The sequence below is a fragment of the Peromyscus californicus genome, unplaced genomic scaffold (genome assembly GCF_007827085.1).
Source record: "Peromyscus californicus insignis strain IS unplaced genomic scaffold, ASM782708v3 Scaffold_5__1_contigs__length_169319896, whole genome shotgun sequence".
Lineage (NCBI taxonomy): Eukaryota > Metazoa > Chordata > Mammalia > Rodentia > Cricetidae > Peromyscus > Peromyscus californicus.
The window spans coordinates 50,793,456-50,812,378 of NW_026294573.1; the positions used below are offsets into that span (position 1 = coordinate 50,793,456).

At 44.2% G+C, this 18,923-nt stretch overlaps 1 protein-coding gene across 1 annotated transcript in view; it reads right to left on the minus strand.

Annotated features, from left to right (window-relative positions):
* The window catches only part of Cachd1 (cache domain containing 1), a 221,723-nt gene that overhangs the window by 37,191 nt on the left and 165,609 nt on the right, over positions 1 to 18,923 (minus strand). Inside the window, exons 6-10 of the mRNA XM_052716199.1 lie at positions 18,273 to 18,417; positions 17,387 to 17,603; positions 10,859 to 11,008; positions 5,544 to 5,777; positions 224 to 373 (exon numbers count right to left, since the gene is read on the minus strand). Coding sequence (XP_052572159.1) covers positions 224 to 373; positions 5,544 to 5,777; positions 10,859 to 11,008; positions 17,387 to 17,603; positions 18,273 to 18,417 — 896 coding nt within the window. The remainder of the gene's footprint in view (positions 1 to 223; positions 374 to 5,543; positions 5,778 to 10,858; positions 11,009 to 17,386; positions 17,604 to 18,272; positions 18,418 to 18,923) is intronic.

Here is an 18,923-nt window from a genome sequence, read left to right on the forward strand (position 1 = left end):
AAAAACCCACGATCTCACAACCCAGCATATCATGACCTCACGGTTTGTGAATGTATTCTGCCATCCCTAGGATACATTCCCACACTGGCCCAGTGACCCCATAACTTCCCTGAAAACCATCCTTATCCCACTTCATGTATTAATACAAGAATATCCACAGACTATTTTTTTTAAGTTGCAAAAGAAAAGTGTTCTTTCTTACAAGTAACTCTTTGTAAATTACCTTTATCATCTATGAGAAAAGTATAGGAAGCCAAAGAGTCTTGGTAATATGTCACATCTTCAAGAATGTAAGCCAGATTCACGTCCACACCTACGATTCCCAGGAGGAGATTTCCAAAGTAACAGGGTTTACTCACAGTCATTATCAGACCTGTGGGTTAAAAACAGAACCAAAGAATAGCATAGAAATTCTGGACCAAGGCTGGGGCTGTGCTCAGGTGAAGTATGAGGGCTAATAGTGTCCTCAGGTTCTGTTGGAAAGTTTTTTGTGATCCAGGTCTGAACCCCTGCTCTTGCAGCTTGCATAGAAAGTGAGCCAAAGGAAGAGAAGAGGGTCCTTTGATAGTTCAGATATTGCAGTTAATTTAAACAGGGGTGATTCCACACCCCCCACACTTCTTATCTAAGCCATGATACTTGGTGTGGTAGTTTGAATGTAATTGGCCTCCATAATCTCATAGGGAGTGGCACTATTAGAAGGTGTGGCTTTGTTGGAGTGGGTATGGCCTTGTTGGAGGAAGTGTGTCACTGTGGGGGCGGGCTTTGAGGTTTCCTAAGCTCAGGATACCGCCTAGTGTCTCAGTGGACTTCCTGTTGCCGCCATGCTCCCTGTTATGATGATAACAGAGTAAACCTCTGGAACTGTAAGCAAGTCACTCCCATTAAATGTTTCTTTTGTAAGAGTAGCTGTGGTCATGGTATCTTTTCACAGCAATAGAAACCCAAACTAAGACACTTGGGATCAATAGAAAATAGTGCAGTGCTGTGGGATGTTCTGTATGGCAAATGTGTTGCTCTGATTGGTCAATAAATAAAACACTGATTGGCCATTGGCTAGGCAGGAAGTATAGGTGGGACAAGGAGGAGAATAAAGCTGGGAAGTGGAAGGCTGAGTCAGAGAGACACTGTCAGCCGCCATGATGAGAAACAGCATGTGAAGATGCCGGTAAGCCACAAGCTACGTGGAAAGGTATAGATTTATGGAAATGGATTAATTTAATTTAAATTAAGCTGTAAGAACAGTTAGCAAGAAGCCTGCCATGGCCATACAGTTTGTAACCAATATAAGTCTCTGTGTTTACTTGGTCGGGTCTGAGCAGCTGTGGGACTGGCGGGTGAGAGAGATTTGTCCTGACTGTGGGCCAGGCAGGAAAACTCTAGCTACACAGTGCCAAATACATCTGGTGGTGAACTGGGAAGATTCAGCTGTATGTCAAAAACAAGCAAGCAAACAGACAGACAGACAAAAAAAAAAAAACCCAAAAAACAAAACAACAAACAACAACAAAAACCACTGGATAAGGAATCTGAGAAGATCTTGAGTTCCATTTCAGTTTGCTCCTTTGGTACTATACATGTGACGTGTGACACTGGAGATAATATCCCTCACTAATGCTGACAGGACACAGACGAAAGGAACTGTTTTACTGATTTCTAGGGAATGCTGGACCAAGAGATTGTGGGGAAAGGGATTTGTAAAAGATACAAACATTACAACTTACTAATGTATCAAAATCCCTGAAGACAGAGGAGGACATTAGAAAACCACAGAAACTGATCACACGGAACTGAGTAGTTGAAAGAAGATGAAATTTCCATAGGAATGCATTTCTAGTCATGGAGGCCAGTCCCCACACTAGAGTGTGAAGGGCCAGACAGTACATGCTGTAGGCTCTGTCAGCCATACTGTCTCAGGGACCCATTCTTTCATATTTCTTTCTTTCTTTTTTTTTTTCTGTTTTTTTTTTTTGTTTGTTTGTTTTTTGTTTTTCGAGACAGGGTTTCTCTGTGTAGCTTTGCGCCTTTCCTGGAACTCACTTGGTAGCCCAGGCTGGCCTCGAACTCACAGAGATCTGCCGGCCTCTGCCTCCCGAGTGCTGGGATTAAAGGCGTGCGCCACCACCGCCCGGCTCATATTTCTTTTTTTAGAAACAATTTTTCAAACTATACAAGTCATACTTAGCTCACAGGACACATGAAACAACAGGACAGTTAGGGAAGAACACACAGGAGGAAACTGTACAGGGGGGAAGGGTGTGGAGTGGGGCAGGTGTGGCTCTCAGAATCCACCTGGGCACCAGACTGTTCCGCCTCCACTGAGAGGCCGGGCATGCTTGTGCCACCTTGACGGGTATGTGTCTTCATGAAGCCGAGATAGGCAACGTCTCTGATCTCTAACCATGCTGCAATCTCGGGGCTCTCCGTAAATCTCAAAACATAGAAATGACGTGCTTTTCTCTATCTTGTATCTTAGGAGGCATGTGCTTGTCATAAATCCCTCCTAGAACACTTTGGAAAAGGATCTGGACACTCTTAAAGGTGTCTACGAAGAAGAATGGACTTCTAAACAGAGAACTGTGGGTGATGACAATACTCCAGGTATGTTGAACTGCTGTGGTTGCAGAGACCAACTGACTGAATCACTTAGCAGGAAGGAGGAGACACAACCCCAGAAAATTTTGTAAAAAGTCATTCCATAGTGGGTAGGAGGTCTCTTCTGATCTTCAAAGCACCGTCTTTTCAGTTCACATTTCAAATGTTTCTCATTGTCTGCTTGAAAACAGCAGATATTGAAGACTGACTTAACTGCAGACTTCACAGGAGGTTTGTGTTTAGGTCTCCCTGGATGAATGGATTGTGTATGGCAGAAGCACTATTGTGGGGCCAGGATAGAGAGAGACAAAGGTCCCCATGTAGGCCACATTTCCCTGGGCTTTTGTCTAAGATGCAAGTCATTTTCATAGACCAGTAAAAGTCCAACGCAATGCTCCATGACCGAGATTCAAGAGCATTCTAACCTCTTCTGGCTATGACGAAAAGAACTGTCTCAAAAATGAGCCTCAAACCTACTTTTCCATTATCAGCGTAGGTGGGAGATTCTTTGTATTAATTAATTACCAATGAGTTGATTTGTGTGTGCATGTGTCTGTGCATGTGTATCTGTTTGTGTGTTTGTACACGTGTTTGCGTATGCATTCCTTCAGAAGTCCAGATTAATGTCAGTTTTTTTTTCCTCAGTTGTACAACTGAGACAGGGTCTCTCACTGAACCTGGAGCTCACTGATTTGACTAAACTAGCTAGCCAGGGAGCACCTGTGAGCTGCTTGTCTCTGTTCACACCAGTACCAGGGTTATAGATTCCACTCCGCATTCCTGGCATTTTACATGGTTTCCAGGGGACCTGAACTCAGGTAAGCACCTTATCGGGACATTTCTCAGCCTTTAGACAGAAGACCCTAGATCCCCATGTGGCGAATAAAGTATGTCAAGCTATATCCACACTGACAGAATCTCCAAACACTACCTTCTCTACTTGAACCTCAAACATACAAGTTTTTTTTTTTTTTAAAGAAATGCATGTTCAGCAAATACATATCACACACCCCCGCAATGATATTCACAAGTTGACAGTCAATGAACAGTGGTTTTTGAGTTAGAGCTGCATTGAATTCTCTGTATTCAAGTTCATGAAGCCAGAGAAAGTGTCACCTAATAAATTGTAGGACCTGAAAGCCCGATAGAAATGACACACTGGTACAGAAATTCAACAGATGTGTAAACCAATGACTGAAATCTGCTGTAGAAGGTTCATGAAATAAGACCTGAAGACTAAAATTTGGATGACATCAACAAACAGGTGAGTCAACGTTTTCATATAAGGTGTAAATTTTAAGAGGGGCCCCACTCCACCTGACTGGTATTGGTAATTTAGTTGATTTATTCCGCTGGGTTCCTAAAGGATTGCATTTCTACATCTGTCTTTATTCCTTTCACATAGTATTAATAGGATTTCTTGATCAGTCTCTTATCAGCAAAATTTTAATGAGGGGGTTTTGTGTACCTTCCCTCTCACTGTGTGGTACATCACTTGGCTGGCACTAATATATATATTATATATTATATAATACATATAAAAGGAAACGTGCATTTAAGACATGGCGCTGTAACTACTTAGAGGAATAGCCTAATCTGGAGGCAGGAGTTCCTAGACAAGTGGTTCTCAATCTGTGGGTTGCGACCCCCTTGGGGGTTGAATGAAGATCTGACACCCTCACAAAGACATACATGGAGGCAAAGCACCAATGCAAATAAAGTAAAAATAAATTATAAAAATTATATACTTAAATGAACATTAATCATTCCAGTGACCCTTTTATAGGGGTCGCCTAAGACCATGGGAAAACACAGATATTCACATTGTGAAAATGAAGATTAAGCTGAGTGTGGTGGCACACGCCCTTAATCCCAGCACTCGGGAGGCAGAGTCAGGCGGATCTTTGGTTTGAGGCCAGCCTGATCTACAGAGCAAGATCCAGGACAGGTAGGGCTGCATAGAGAAACCCGATCTCAGAAAAAAGAAAAAGAAAAGAAAAGATTAGGGCTGGAGAGATGACTCAGTGCTGAAGAGTACGTGTTGTTCTTGCAGAGGACCTGAGTTCAATTCTGAGCACCCACATGTCAAGTCACAATTGATCATCACTCTAGTTCTAGAATGCACATGCTTTAGACATGTATGGAAGCAAACCAGTCACACACATAAAATTTAAGAAATGTAAAAAAGCATTAAAAAATGAAGATTAAAAAAAACTCCATTTTTCCTGAGAACTAACCTACTATTGGCCAGGCATTTGTATAGACACTTTATATATATATTACTGCAATTATTCTTCACAATTACCTTGACAGAAAGGATTCCCATTTTTTAGGTCAGGTGACGGAATCATGTGACAGTTAAAGCCATTACTCAACAATATGGTCTGGGTACTTGTGGCATCAGGATGATGGTGATAACAGTAAAGGTAAAATAGTGTGTTAAAAAAGGAAATGAGCAGTACTCATAATTGGGTAGCATGCCAGCCACTTATATGTCTGTGTATATGTATATAAGTAGGTATCCATCTTAATCTGTATATATTCACGTATGTATGTGAATTAATCCTAAAATTTCCCCGATTTATTATCCCTGTTCGAAGATGACCAAACAGAATTAACAAGATGAAATACACTACAGAGGACAAGGACTTAAGAAGTGTGGGACCTAAGAAGCCAGCCAAAGCTTTGTGTTTCCCTATGCACTGTGACACCAAGCCACCCTTCAGTGTCACTTCCTAACGGGGCGTCCTCAGGAAGACGCATCGAGAACTATCCCTTTACATCCTTTTAGGATGGAGCAAGGAGGAAACAGCACAGGTTTATGCGTTAGAGCCATGTGGTAGGTTAGGGGGCAGGTGTGTTTCTGTGGGGTTGGAGCAGGAAGGGTACACCTTCCTGTTTGCTCCTTCCTTTCCTCTTCCATAGGAGGACATTCTCTCTACACTTACCATCCCCCATCTCGTCAGAGAAGGGGAGGCTGAAGACAGCCTCGTCAATCATCCGGTTGGGAAGGTTAGTGTAGAACCTGCCAACTGTGGTCTCCAGGTTGCTCAGCTGGTTCAGCACCATCATGCTGCCCTTTATCACAGGCAAGGCTGTCCGGTCTGGGATTCCATATTTCCCAGAGTTCTGTTCGGCCAGATCCCTAAGGAACGCCAATTCCTTCAAACCAGTCACCCCATCTATAAGCAAAAACAAGAGGAAAGCTTGGTTATTTCTAGGCAACAGTTTGCCATTTAGATCCACTATGGATACAAGCGAGGTCTGCACAGGTTGTGGTGGTGCAGGCCTTTAATCCCAGCATGTTGGGATGGGGGTGGGGAGCAGGGTGTTCTGGGATTATCAAGGCAGACTTCATCTACATAGTGGGTTCCAGGATAGCCAGAGCTACATAGTGAGACCCTGTCCTGAAGAAACAAAACCCAAAAACAAATAGATGAAGTCTTGCACGTCCAAGGGGGTCTTTGGAGGAATAATGTGGACCCAGGATGATACTGGTTCCCACTGTAAACCAAAGGCCGAGGCATGGAATTTCTTCAGTCGAACGCACAAAGGGGTTCTTCAAAAGGCAGTGATGAAAAACACATGGGAAGCAAAGGATGTGCTCGTCCTAAACATTTAATTATAAGATTTAAATTCTTTGCTGCACGTACTATCTGAAAGCAAAAGTAACAGTTAACGAGTCTGCGTTTAATTTACAGCAGTGGATGACCTTTGGAGAGTTTTAAGGACTTTACCATTTCACTCCTTCTTTGTCTATAAAACCACTTGCTAAAAAACCCAAGAAACTCAATGAAAGAATTATGGTCTGCATTTAGCAATGCTTCTAAGCCCTCTTCTTCAAGCTCATTTTAATTACAAATGTCTTTATGCTTGATATTGTTAGGATAATACTAAATTTGATTTATTTAATGTGTATATTTTTTTATATTTACGGGGTATTGAAAACTTTGTAAGAAGATTTAGGCATAGTGGGATGTATTGTTCTACAACATCTGTATTCCATAGTACCAAAATAAATTTAATAAACTAATTTTTTTTCTTTTTTTTTTTAGTTTGCTATTGTTGGCGTACAGTCAAAAGAATTAGTAACTGATCTCACATGGGCACCACTGTAAACAAGTTCAAGTGCTTTCAGCTGGTGGTGAGTCTCCGCCACTGCCCTTCCAGAAGATTCTGCTCCTACTCTTGAAGGTTTCAACAGCAAACTCTGAGCTATTCCATCGTTAGACGAACCTGAAGCTTTCTCGGATTACCTATCATATATGCCGCGATCTTTTCACCTATGGAGTGAGCGTGTTTCTAACATCAGAAGTTCAATTCTAGTTTACTAGGCAGCAGCAAGAGCTAAGGGATCATCTTCCTTTCTTTTTTTTTGAGACAAAGTCTTACTATGTAACTCTGGCTGGCCTAAAGTTTGCTTTGTAGACTAGGCTGGCCTTGAACTCAGAGATGTCTCTGCCTCTGCCTCCTGAGTGCTGGGATTAAAAGCATGTGCCACCATGACTGGTTGATTTCTTTTTAAAAACATTATATCTAGATAAACTTGAATTCCACTCCACTCCTTCAAGACAAAAGGAAAGAAATAAAATTCCTGTGGCAAATCATTTGAGAACCAGGTAACTGTTCCCTTTGCTTGGCATAGAGCTGAGATTGGGGTGAGGGCTGAGGGGGTCTGTTTTAATGTAAAAGTCATGACTGACTCTTGACCTCATCTCAAGAGAGGCTCATAGAGGTAGAAGGATGAGAGGAGACAACTCAGGCAATAGATGTATTTCCTGTTTGTCTAGTGTTGCTCTGCTCTCAAAGTGTCAACAAGTGACAACCCTGGATATTTGCTAGGCATGGCAGGACGGCGTGGGATAGGGTTGGGTTGTTGACACTCTCATTCGTAAATACACTGGGTTGTAAATCCACCAAGATGGGCATGCTAGAAACCACCTTTCCCAGAGTCCTCTATGCTGTATGCTCACAAATTAAAGACTCCAAAAGTCAACTTTTATGAAGTGAACTGAGAGATGGTGTGAGAAACAGACAGAGACATCAGAATGTTCCAGTTTCAGCCACTGTCTCCACTCCTCATTAAGCCTCCTTTCCAAACTTTGGGCTTGCTCACCAACATCAACCCCAGGTAAGTTGTCTAGCTATTTCATGGAGAGCGATGGCCATGAAAAGCCAACAACCTTCCAGAAATTTCTATGCTGCAACTTATAAATTGTCTTCACTGTTCCCAGCTTTCACTGCAAGCTCGATGACTAAACTTAGAGTTGTTAGCTTTCTATTTTGTATTTTTCCATTCACCCCAGCCATGGTGATATATATATACCTCATCCAAATTCCTCAGAAAATTCAGCTCTTTCAAACTTTCACCTATCTGCAATCAAAAGTCATGGGAAGCCGGGCGGTGATGGCGCACGCCTTTAATCCCAGCACTCGGGAGGCAGAGCCAGGCGGATCTCTGTGAGTTCGAGGCCAGCCTGGGCTACCAAGTGAGTCCCAGGAAAGGCGCAAAGCTACACAGAGAAACCCTGTCTCGAAAAACCAAAACCAAAAAAAAAAAAAAAAAAAAGTCATGGGAAGACCACATCGGGGAGAGTGGTTACACAGACAGACAGACAGACAGACAGACACACACACACACACACACACACACACACAGAGTTCTTTCAAAGGCTCACATTGGCCCTGCTTCACTATCTGAGCTCTTGGAGGATCTAGTGAGGGAGAGTGTCTGCTTCAGTGAACAGCAGTTAGAGAACTAGTAGTGACAAGATGTATCTGGTAAGACAAAAGAGAGAAACTGAAGAGCTAAGGATGGGTGAATGGAGTTAACCAGTTTTATAGTGTGTATTTGTCAGGGGTATGGCAAGTGTACCCAAGACTCTGACTGAAGGACTGGTGCCTGGACAGGTGACTGGGGACTTTTATCCAGTATCTGCCACACACAAGAAGCAGTTACTTCCTGTGGGTCTGTCTCCTCCCTCCTCTCCTGCATTTAACTCACCTGTCCTCCCTGGTGGGAGAGCTCTGTGAGGACAAGGGAGCCCATGCACATGATGGGCACTACAGAGGCTCGTTTGTGAGAGAAAGTTCAACCATGGCAGACCAGAGCATCAGGCAACCTGAAATGACCCCGAAGGGTAAGTGCTCAAGCAGAAAGAGGTTGTCTTCACCCACCCTAGGCGGATGGCTCCTCTGCTCAGAACACAATGCAAATAGTACGATGCCTCATGCTTGTGAAGGGACAGGAGAGAGAGGACACCCTCTGTCCACGAGGAGGGAACACAAGGGGAGAGGAGTACCTACTTCTACACAGTGGGGGCCCTATGTATCAGTACTGAAGGAGACTGACCCCAGACAACAGAGATGCCCTTCACTGTCAGCTAGGCCGTGTGATAGGAAACACCATCACTGCCCACTCCGTCCCCAGGATCTGCTAGGCACCAAGCTCTATGGTAACTTAAAATTTCTAACTTAATTTATTTATTTATGTGTGTGTTTGTAGGTTCGTGTGTGAGGCGACCACGGAAGCCAGAAGAGGGTGTCAGATCCTTTGGAACTAGAGTTGCAGGTGGCTGTGAGTCGCCTAATGTGGGTGCTGGGATCAGAACTCAGGTCCTTTGTAAGAGCAGCAATCACTTTTGACCTCTGAGCCATCTCTCCAGCCACTCTATGTTAACTTTCAACATACACCATGCTGTTAACTTTTTTCTTTTTCTTTCTTTCTTCCTTTCTTTCTTCCTTTCTTTCTTCCTTCCTTTCTTTCTTTCTTTCTCTCTCTCTCTCTCTCTCTCTCTCTCTCTCTCTCTCTCTTTCTCTCTCTCTCTCTCTCTCTCTCTCCCTCCCCCCCCCACTCTCTTTCTTTTTTTTTGAGATAGGATTTCTCTGTGTAGTTTTGATGCCTGTCCTAGATCTCGCTCTATAGACCAGGCTGGCCTCGAACTCACAGAGATTCACCTGGCTCTGCCTCCCAAGTGCTGGGATTGAAGGCGTTTGCCATCACTGCCCTACTCATCCTGTTAACTTTTTATACTATTCTTATACAGTCGAGTTGATTATCCTCACCTCACAGATAAAAGGGAGGTCTTGAGCTGGCACACAGCTGCCATCTCAGCATTCAGGAGGCTGAAGCAGGGCCTCAGGTTTGAGGCTAGCCTGGGCTACATAATGCGCTGTTGCCTGGGAAAACAAAAAGTTGAGGTCTAAAGAGAGGAAGAATCCTGCCATGAGCCCATGCTGGTGAACGGTGGGTGCAATTGTGGCGGCCTGTGGTGAGCCGGCACTCCCTCAGGGTGGTCCATAAGGCACCGGGCCCAGTACAACTCCAGAAAAACAGATTCCTGGGTCCCTCCTAAGAACAACATCTAGAATGTGCATTTTGGGGGCATTCTCCACCTAACCCTTAGAACATCAAACTGATAACCATTGTCCCTAAATCAGTGTGGGGTGCGGGGTGGGGCAGAGTGTACAGAGCTCATAAATGGGACTGGCTGCAGGATGAAAACCTCGTCTCTCAGCCACAAGGGAAGACAGCATCCAAGTACCCAGGCTGAGGCCCAGAGGGGGAGATCCACGGAGAGAAAAGCCACGTACAAATAGGTGTGGTAGCACCACACCACAGAGACATAAACCAGGGCTGTCCACATGCTGGAGGACAGGTGGGTAGCAGAAAGGTGAGTATGGAGTCGTCCTTCAAATATTCCAATTTTCTAAACCCATCTACCAACACGTAACAGCGAAACTAGTATTTCAATGAAAACTGGCAACACCCCAGGGCTGCTCCAAGGGTTCGATGTCTAGAAAGGCCAACCCTCTTGAGAGGCCTGCAAAGCAGGTCCTTGAAACCTGCATTTGACAGCCGAGGAAGCTGGTTCAAGCTCAGGTATGGTCCTCCGGAGAATTAGGCTATTGGTATGCTTGAGAAGGGCAAGACTCTAGGACAGCGCTATGGCTTCCTGCAACTCACGGGATCTGTGAGTATCACCCTCCCTGCAGTATCCAAACCTCTGACGACTTAGGATATAGAGGAGAACCTGAAAAGAAGAGAGATACAAAACTGCCAGGCCACAGAAGGAGAGGAGAGTCAGGAACCAGCGTTCGGCCAGGTGAGGTCACGCAGCCCAGCACGGGGTACGAAAGGGCTGCTGGGGCCTCGCCTGATAGCATCATCAAAGCAGGGCACTGGCCTCTCTTTCTCTTTCTTAAGCAGCTACGGCTTAGAAGGAACTTTCATCTGAAAGGAAAATCTGGAAGCACTGCCTACCATTCATGAGGGCATAGGTAAGAATCATTACGGAGTTGTTCAGAAAGCCATTTTCTTCATTGATGACGCGGAGAGTTGCCTTTTTATCTTCTTCGGAGGAGTCCTTTGATGTGATGCCCGCTGACAGGTAAATAATGACCATGTCTGTATCTAAACAAAAACACACAAACCGAGGTTACATTCAGATTCTGGTTAGAGGTAGCTCTGTAGTTTTCCCAGACTTCCCCAACCCAAAGGACCTGGCTGGCCCCTGGTGTCCTGCGCCTTTCCCATGCGATGGATGCGCTGGCTTTCATCTTGCTAATTCCTTTTCCCTTCCATCCTGGGCTCTCTGGACAGCAAGGCCTCACTTATCCAGCGCAAGACGCTCCTGACACATTTACCAGATGAAAGACAGCGATTTCCTCCAGGCACCCACGCTGTGTTCATTTAAGCCAGCCTAAAAGGAAATCTCCCCAGCTTCTGAAATGAGGATTCAGAACACAGCTTATCCCTTCCCCAGTCATATAGGGCCATTAACAGGAGCCACGCTTTGGGGGAGGGGGGAACGGACATGGCTTTAAAGTGGAGGTTCTTTTAGGGCTTTGCAGACACGAAAAATGACTTGCCAGACCCCAACTACCGACAAATACAGTTTGATTTGGAAAGCTTATCAGTGTAGCAAAGCCAAATTATGGATGCAGAAGCACCATGTGCTCTAAACTGCTACTATATGCTTAGTGTGTCTGGGTCATGTAGGCAAAGGTAGTCATCTCCTTTTTTTTTTTGGTTTTTTGAGACAGGGTTTCTCTGTGTAGCTTTGCCCCTTTCCTAGATCTCGCTTTGGAGACCAGGCTGGCCTCGAACTCACAGAGATCCGCCTGCCTCTGCCTCCCGAGTGTTGGGATTAAAGGTGTGCGCCACCACCGCCCAGCCAGTCATCTCTTCATATGTACAATTGGAGAAATGTCTAGAAAACGGGACAGATACCCATACCAACTTCACGAAGCTGCTGGGAGGAAGGATTGGTCAACTGAACGAATGCGTAGGTAAACAAGAGGGTGATGGCCCAAGAGGGTGGGCGGTATATGAGAAAGAAGCCTCAACATGCATATGTGTGCACTCCTTGATTGGGCTGCAGACGACTTGTGATTTTAATTCAAACCACCCTCCAAATCAGGCCAATGAGTGAGCGAGAAGTAACTGTAACTGAGTGAGAAGACCTTCCCCAAAGTAGGCTGACTCAAGAGTAAGAGTGGCGGGCCTGGGGAGACAGCTCAATGGGTAAAATGTACTTCCAAGGTAACACTTAAAAGCCAGGGGTGGTGGTATATAACTACAACCCCAGGGCTGGCAGGCAAACACAGGTGCATCTTGGGAGCTTATTGGTTAAGCCATTCTGGTCAGGAGGACAAGCCCTAAGTTCACTGAGAGACTCCGTCACCGAAAAATAAGGTAAAGGAGTGACTGGGGAGACATCCTGGCATCCATCTCTGGCATGGGTTGCTGCCTGGTTCCCGCTCTGTTGCCACACTGTGCAGTTTTGCCGCAGAGTGACTACAGATTTGCTGCATGCTGCTGTGTTGTCCCAGAGCGCTGCAGAGGTGCATTCACACACAGACATACAGAGAGAGACCGGGGTGGGGGGGGGGGGATGGGGAAGGAGGAAGGAAGGGGGATGGGGATAGTGGACTGCCTACCTCTATGGATAACAAGGGAGGGATGAAAAGAGCTGGGTCTCTAGATTTCTTTCTAACACAAAGGCCTCTGAGTCAATAGACAGCTTTTGGACACACTGTAGGGAATCTTACAGAAATACTTGTATACACATGCATTTCTCTGGGTCCTGCTGCTATCATTTTGCTGGGACTACTTTAGAGTAACCATGGCAGGCAGCCTAGTTGCTTTATGATCCATCTCATGACATGGGTGCCCTTGGGAAGCTATCTTCTGAGGGAAGGTGGGATTTAACGACCCGTCCCGTGTAGAATGCATGAAAGGTGATGGTGTTATGGTTGTGCATTACAAAGCAATATGTAATAAATACAATTGCCATTAAAATTATCCTCACGGAGATATACAATTCTTGAAGTTTGTAAAGTTCCACTTTAGGTTTTGAAGTGTTTATTGCTATGCACAGATTAATAACTTATGTAGGATCAATGCTACAGATAACCAAACTGAATTTAGTAAAGTTGGACTAATAACAAATACATCCACTCTTTACTACTAGCAAAGCCAAATAGGATGCTTGGACTTTCTTGACTGCAAATGTAAATGTCATTGGAGATCAGGAGGTGAAGGCTGATGTAAAAATAAAAATCCTTAAGTTTTAGGAAAATTCCTACATTAATACTAGATGTCAATATTTTCTCAGTTATAACTATACTCCTGTATATTACTTTACTAGAGTCTGAAATATCTTACTTGAGCTTCACACTAAAACTAAATGCCAAACAAACCACAACATGAAATAGTTCCTCTTCTTACTGGCGGGGATACAGCTGTATCACAGGCTCACACAGTATGAAGGAAACCATCTTTTCTTGGCAAAGGTCCGTCCTATTGGTGATAAATTCCGGGATGTACCTGGACTGGCCCCTAAACAGAAACCTTTTGATTTGAATTTCGCCCACTGCCTCTGTGAATGTCCGTGGGGGCTGTTGTAGAGCAGGGGGCCATGACTGGAAAGGTACAAGGCCTAAGCCCCTAGCTTCCTTTAGTACCTGGGCATATTCTGTTTTCACCCCACAAAAATTATTTTGCAAAATTCTTACTAGGTCTGCCCAAACCCTATTACATTATCACCTCGTCCTCAACCAAGCAAAACTGAAGTTGTTTTTCCATTGGTAGTTAACATACATACATACATATATATGAAACAATTTTTTCCACATAATTTATTTTGATCTGGTTTCTCTTCTCCCAATTCCTCCCTACCCACCCAACTCCACATCTCTTCTTTCTCTTTTGCTTTAGAAAACAAACAGGCAAACAAAAAACCAAAAAAAACAGGATAGAAAAAGAAAAAGCACAGCTAGGTGGTGGTGTCCAAAGCCTTTAATCCTAGCACTTGGGAGGCAGAAGCAGGTGGATCTCTGGGAGTTCAAGTCCCGCTTAGTCTACAGAGCAAGTTTCGGGACAGCTAGGGTTACACAGAGAAACCCTGTTTTGAAAAACAACAACAATAACAACAAAAAAAAGAAAATGACTGTAGCTGGAAGTTTTCCTGTGTCCTACTTAGCCCTGAGGTCCCACAGTCGCTTATAAAATAATCACTCAGAGGCTTATATTAATTACCAATTGTATGGCCTATGGCAGGCTTCTTGCTAGCTATGTCTTTCATCTTAAATTAATCCATTTCTATTAATCTATGTATCACCACGTGTTCCGTGGCTTTACCTGCATCTCATTACATGTTGCTCCTTGGACGGCATTTGGTGTCTCCCCGACTCTGCCCTTCTCTCTATATCTCTACTTGGATTTCCTGCCTGGCTGTAAGTTTCTTGCCATAGGCCAAAACAGCTTTATTTACTAACCAGTGGGAACAGCATATATTCACAACGTACAGAAAGACATCCCACAGCAAACCACCCCCTCCAAAAAAAAAAAAAAAGAAAGAAAAAGCACAAGAAACACACACACACACGCCCCATAAAACACAAAATCTGAAACCATAATATACAAACAAAAGATCAGTAAGACAAAAGACTCCCAAACATAGGAACATGAGACAAAAAGTCTATAAAAATACCATTAACTTTGTGTTAGCCATCTAGTGCTGGTCATAGGGCCCATCCTTAAGTGTGTTTAATATACCCAGTAGAGAAAATCATTTTTTCTTTTACAAGTAGATGTCAATTGGAGATAGTGTCTTGGTTAGGGAAGATGAAGACACCCCATTTAGGACTGAGTGTTCCAAGGTCTCTCACTCTCTGCACATTGTCCAGTTGTGGTCCCTGTATTTGTTTCCATCTCCTGCAAGAGGAAGCTTCTCTGATGCTGGCTGAACAAGGAAGTGAGCTGAGTCCCGGTCTGGGTTGCTCACTCAGGAGTTTTATTAGGTTTGGTATGATTTGGCTCTTTGCTTACTGTATTCTCCGAGTCACCCACTGGTGGGGATGTATAACACTGGTAAGGATAGAGGTGGCTAATTTTAGGGATTTGGGGACTCTGCGACTCTCTCTTTAAGTATGTAACTAGCATGTCTTGGAAATAATATCAGAGGAAAAAACAATTCAAATTTGAGCCCTGTCCATACAATCAGATCTACCCTTGAAATCATCCTCCTCTTTCTGTGAGATGATTTCCCAAACACCACACCCAAACAAACACAGAAGAAACAACCTAAAAGGTTAATGGTATTCCTTATGGATCTACCAAGGCAGTGAAAAAGGACCGCACTGTGGATGAAAGTTTTAGATTCTGATTAGTACAAGATAAATGAATGCAAAGCTACAAAACCTGGTTAAGTCTGGCTTCTGTTTATCTGGTCCTGATGTGGGTGGAGGCTTCCCTCTCGTCACCAGGTAATCCTTACAGTAATCCTATAGGGTAAGTCTCACTGCTGTAAATGAGCTGGGGCTGGAGGGCTTGTAGGGGATGGGACAGAATAATGATAGCTAAAGTTGCTGAACAGTTATGAAGCAATCCTGGGTCACATTGTCATACCCACATCACAGACTAGACCAATTATGGGCAGTTCAATCGGTCTTCCCACCTTTACAAGGTCAGAAAAGGTTCAGAGTTGAAATCCAAGACACAAATACTCAACCTCTAGGCCATGTTGTTTGGACCACCACAAAATCTGGCATCACAATGTGGACAGTGGACATTCCTGAAGCCTTTCCCTAACAAACCAAGTTGGGTTCTTTTTCTCCTGAACTGCCAATAGAGTGGGGAACTGCAAGCTAACCTTTGGAAGCATCTTATTCGAACTAAAAGAAAAAAAAAAAAACTTCTCTGAGCATTTTCAGACCTGTGCTAGGGAAAGCTGCTCAACTTTTTGATGGCCAGTCTTCTCGTCATGCTTTTGTTTGCCAGCATAAGAAACCAACTACAATAAAAACAAACAAACAAACAAACAAACAAACAAACACAGGAGAAAGCCTCCTATGAAACCAGGCTTCCTGCCAAGGAGTAGTACAGAGAGCCCTGTGAGAAGAGGGTTAATAAGGTTTTAAAATAAGAAAAACAAGAACGCTTGAAAATCCAGACTTCACAGAGGAAATCCAGATCTCTGCCTTCTCTTGAATCAGAGGATATGACCACGCTAGTGCCACCCACCCTGGTGAGGCAAGCTCCTCTACCATTCCCACATCTCCAAGGGATGCTCAGGAGCATCTCTCTAGCTGCCTCCATGCTGCAGGCATCTGGGTTTGCCATGCAAGCTTACCATGTCTCTCCTTTATTTGAGAGCAATCAAAACTGGACAGAAACCCCCATGACAGGTCAATAACTCAAGAGTGAAGCAGAGAGAAACCTTCTGGTGAGGGACGGTGACCAGCTAGATAGCTTAACTAGTTGGTGTTCTGTGGCTGTGGGAAACATGGGCAACTTGGAAGGAAACGGTTGATTTTATCTTACAGCAGGAACCTGGAGGCAGGGACTAAACACATAAAGGAACATGGCTTACTGGCTACCTTGCTCCACTTGCTTTTTGAAAAAACAATCCAGGACCACTTGCCCAAGGCTTAAAATATATTCTTTAAATTTATTTTAATAGTATATATTAAATTGGGTAATACTAGCACTCCAGAGGCAGAGGCAGGAGGCTGGGCTATATAGTAAGACCCTATATTAAGAAAGAAAGAAAGAAAGAAAGAAAGAAAGAAAGAAAGAAAGAAAGAAAGAAAGAAAGAAAGAAAGAAAGAAAGAAAGAAAGGAAGGAAGAAAGGAAGGAAGGAAGGAAGAAAGAAAGATAGAAAGGAAGAAAAGCAAGCAAGCAAAACCCAACCCAAAACAGGATGCATTAAATTTTTTAAATAAAGAAAAATGGCTACAGATTTTTAAGTGTAAAAAGAGAAATAAAAGAATCCTTTGAGAAGTCTCAAAGCAGAGTCCTATTTCAACTACTCTTTCCCTTCCTTTAGCATGCATCCTTATTCCAGATTTTTCTCTAACACACGGAAATTAAATTAGAGTGCCTTTGTACATGGGAAGGGTGTGCTCATCTAAATGACAGCTGGTTAGAAAAGAGAGGGATCAAGGCAAGAATCCTTGTTGCCCCCTCCGGAGCACATGCACACCAGCACGGAACTGCCCCAAGCCCACAGGGAGGCAAAGCCAACAATTAACATTAAAGAGGATGTGGCTATTCCCTTGGGAAATAAGTGAGGATGTGTTCTTAATAAAGGGGCAGGAAGAGGAGGCTCTGGGAGTCTAGGAGTCCCCCAGACTGACCGTGGTAAGATGGAAAAGATGAGAACACTCATCAGATGGCCATGAAGATAGCGCATGATAATTTCACCTGAAATCAATGGGAATGTTTCCCCTCTAGTTTTGAACTCCGCACCCATTACCGTGGTCATCTCTCATAAGTGCACTTACTTGCTTGGAACCGAGTGTTATTGCTGGTGCTTCGAATCAGCTGGAATGCTCTGTGAAACCCCACTGCATGCTGGGTAGGGCTGTCAGAAGGCTTGACACTGCTAACAAATGTGGACATTTTCCTTTTGGTCTCACTGGTGGCCGGGGATAGGTATGTTTTATAGCACTGGTCCAGAGAGCAGGTCCTGACGGCATCTGCCACAGTCAACACAGAAATCTGGAGGACAGAAAGAACACTTGATGACTTTTTCCTCTACTATTTAAAGTTTGATTTTGTTTGTTTGAGGCAAAGTCTTCCTCATGTTATTAAGGTTGACTGCAAATTTTTGGCTTCACATAGTTCTCCTGCCTCAGCCACAGTGCCCAGGCTTGGATGTTCAGGTAGCAAGAAAGCCTCACTTGGGAGAAGGCCTGTAGAACAGGTTCTGAGTTTAAAAATAAATGCCTGAAGTCATCAACCTGTCAAATTTGAAAAGGATTTGGAAAGAAGAGAACCCAAGAATCTGGCCTTTGAGCCAAAATGAAGTAGCAGTACAATGTTTGCATATAATACTTAAAACAACAACAAAAACATCCCTAAATTCATGCAGAAAAAAAATGATGGCAAATGCAGCCCATCTTGGTTTTCATACTAGAGACCAGCGTAGGGAGTGGTGTGGTCTCTGTGCATTTTCAGTGATGAGGTTAGTAAGAAAAGGTCTTTGGTGATGGAAAGGTCACAACACTCGGGCTACATGACAATGGTATGGGCACACTGGTGCCATCTGGTCCACTGGTGACAGAGATGCCACTATGATGCATCTGACTGAATATAATAAAACAAAAATAAGTGCGGGAAATATTGAAGACAGCTTTCATGCCCAAGGGACCCTGGGATAATAATCACCTTATCATGCTCATCAATGGCACGGAGAATGACCTGAGCAGCATCCTTGGCAATCTGGAGCTGGGTGTCAGTGACTGAGGCCCCATGGTCTAGGATCACGACTATGTGCTTGGACTGCGGCCGAACAGTAGAGACATATATGGGCCTGGAGAAAGGAAAAGGGTCTTAACACAGCTGTGAACACTACAGATGTGTGGGCTCCCTGGGGTGTGTGGGTTCTTCTGGGGGGGGCACAGGTGGAAGTGAGTTCAGAATGGAAGGGGGAGGGGCACTGAAAAGAACAGGACCGTGAAATTCCGACTTTAAAGACGAGAGCACACCTTCTGAGAGGCTGACTTCTTCCACACACTTGAAAGTTCCAGCTCACTTCTACAGGGCCAAGCTTTCCACTCACTCATTCTGCTTTGGGGAGTGAAGTGCTGGCCCCTCAGGCTCTAGAGACTTGGTCCAAAGGGAGAACAAGGCCCACTTGCTAGTGTTGGCTTCTGTCTTGCAGACATACAGATGATGTTTTGCTAGCAGTAAGCTAGCCTGTGACCGGGGCATATGCTGGGCAGTTCTAGATGGTAGGTTGGCCTTTTTCTTCACATACATATACCCCTGGTTCAGGGAGCCTCCGTTTCCTCTCTCTGTCTCAGCAACTCATACAGG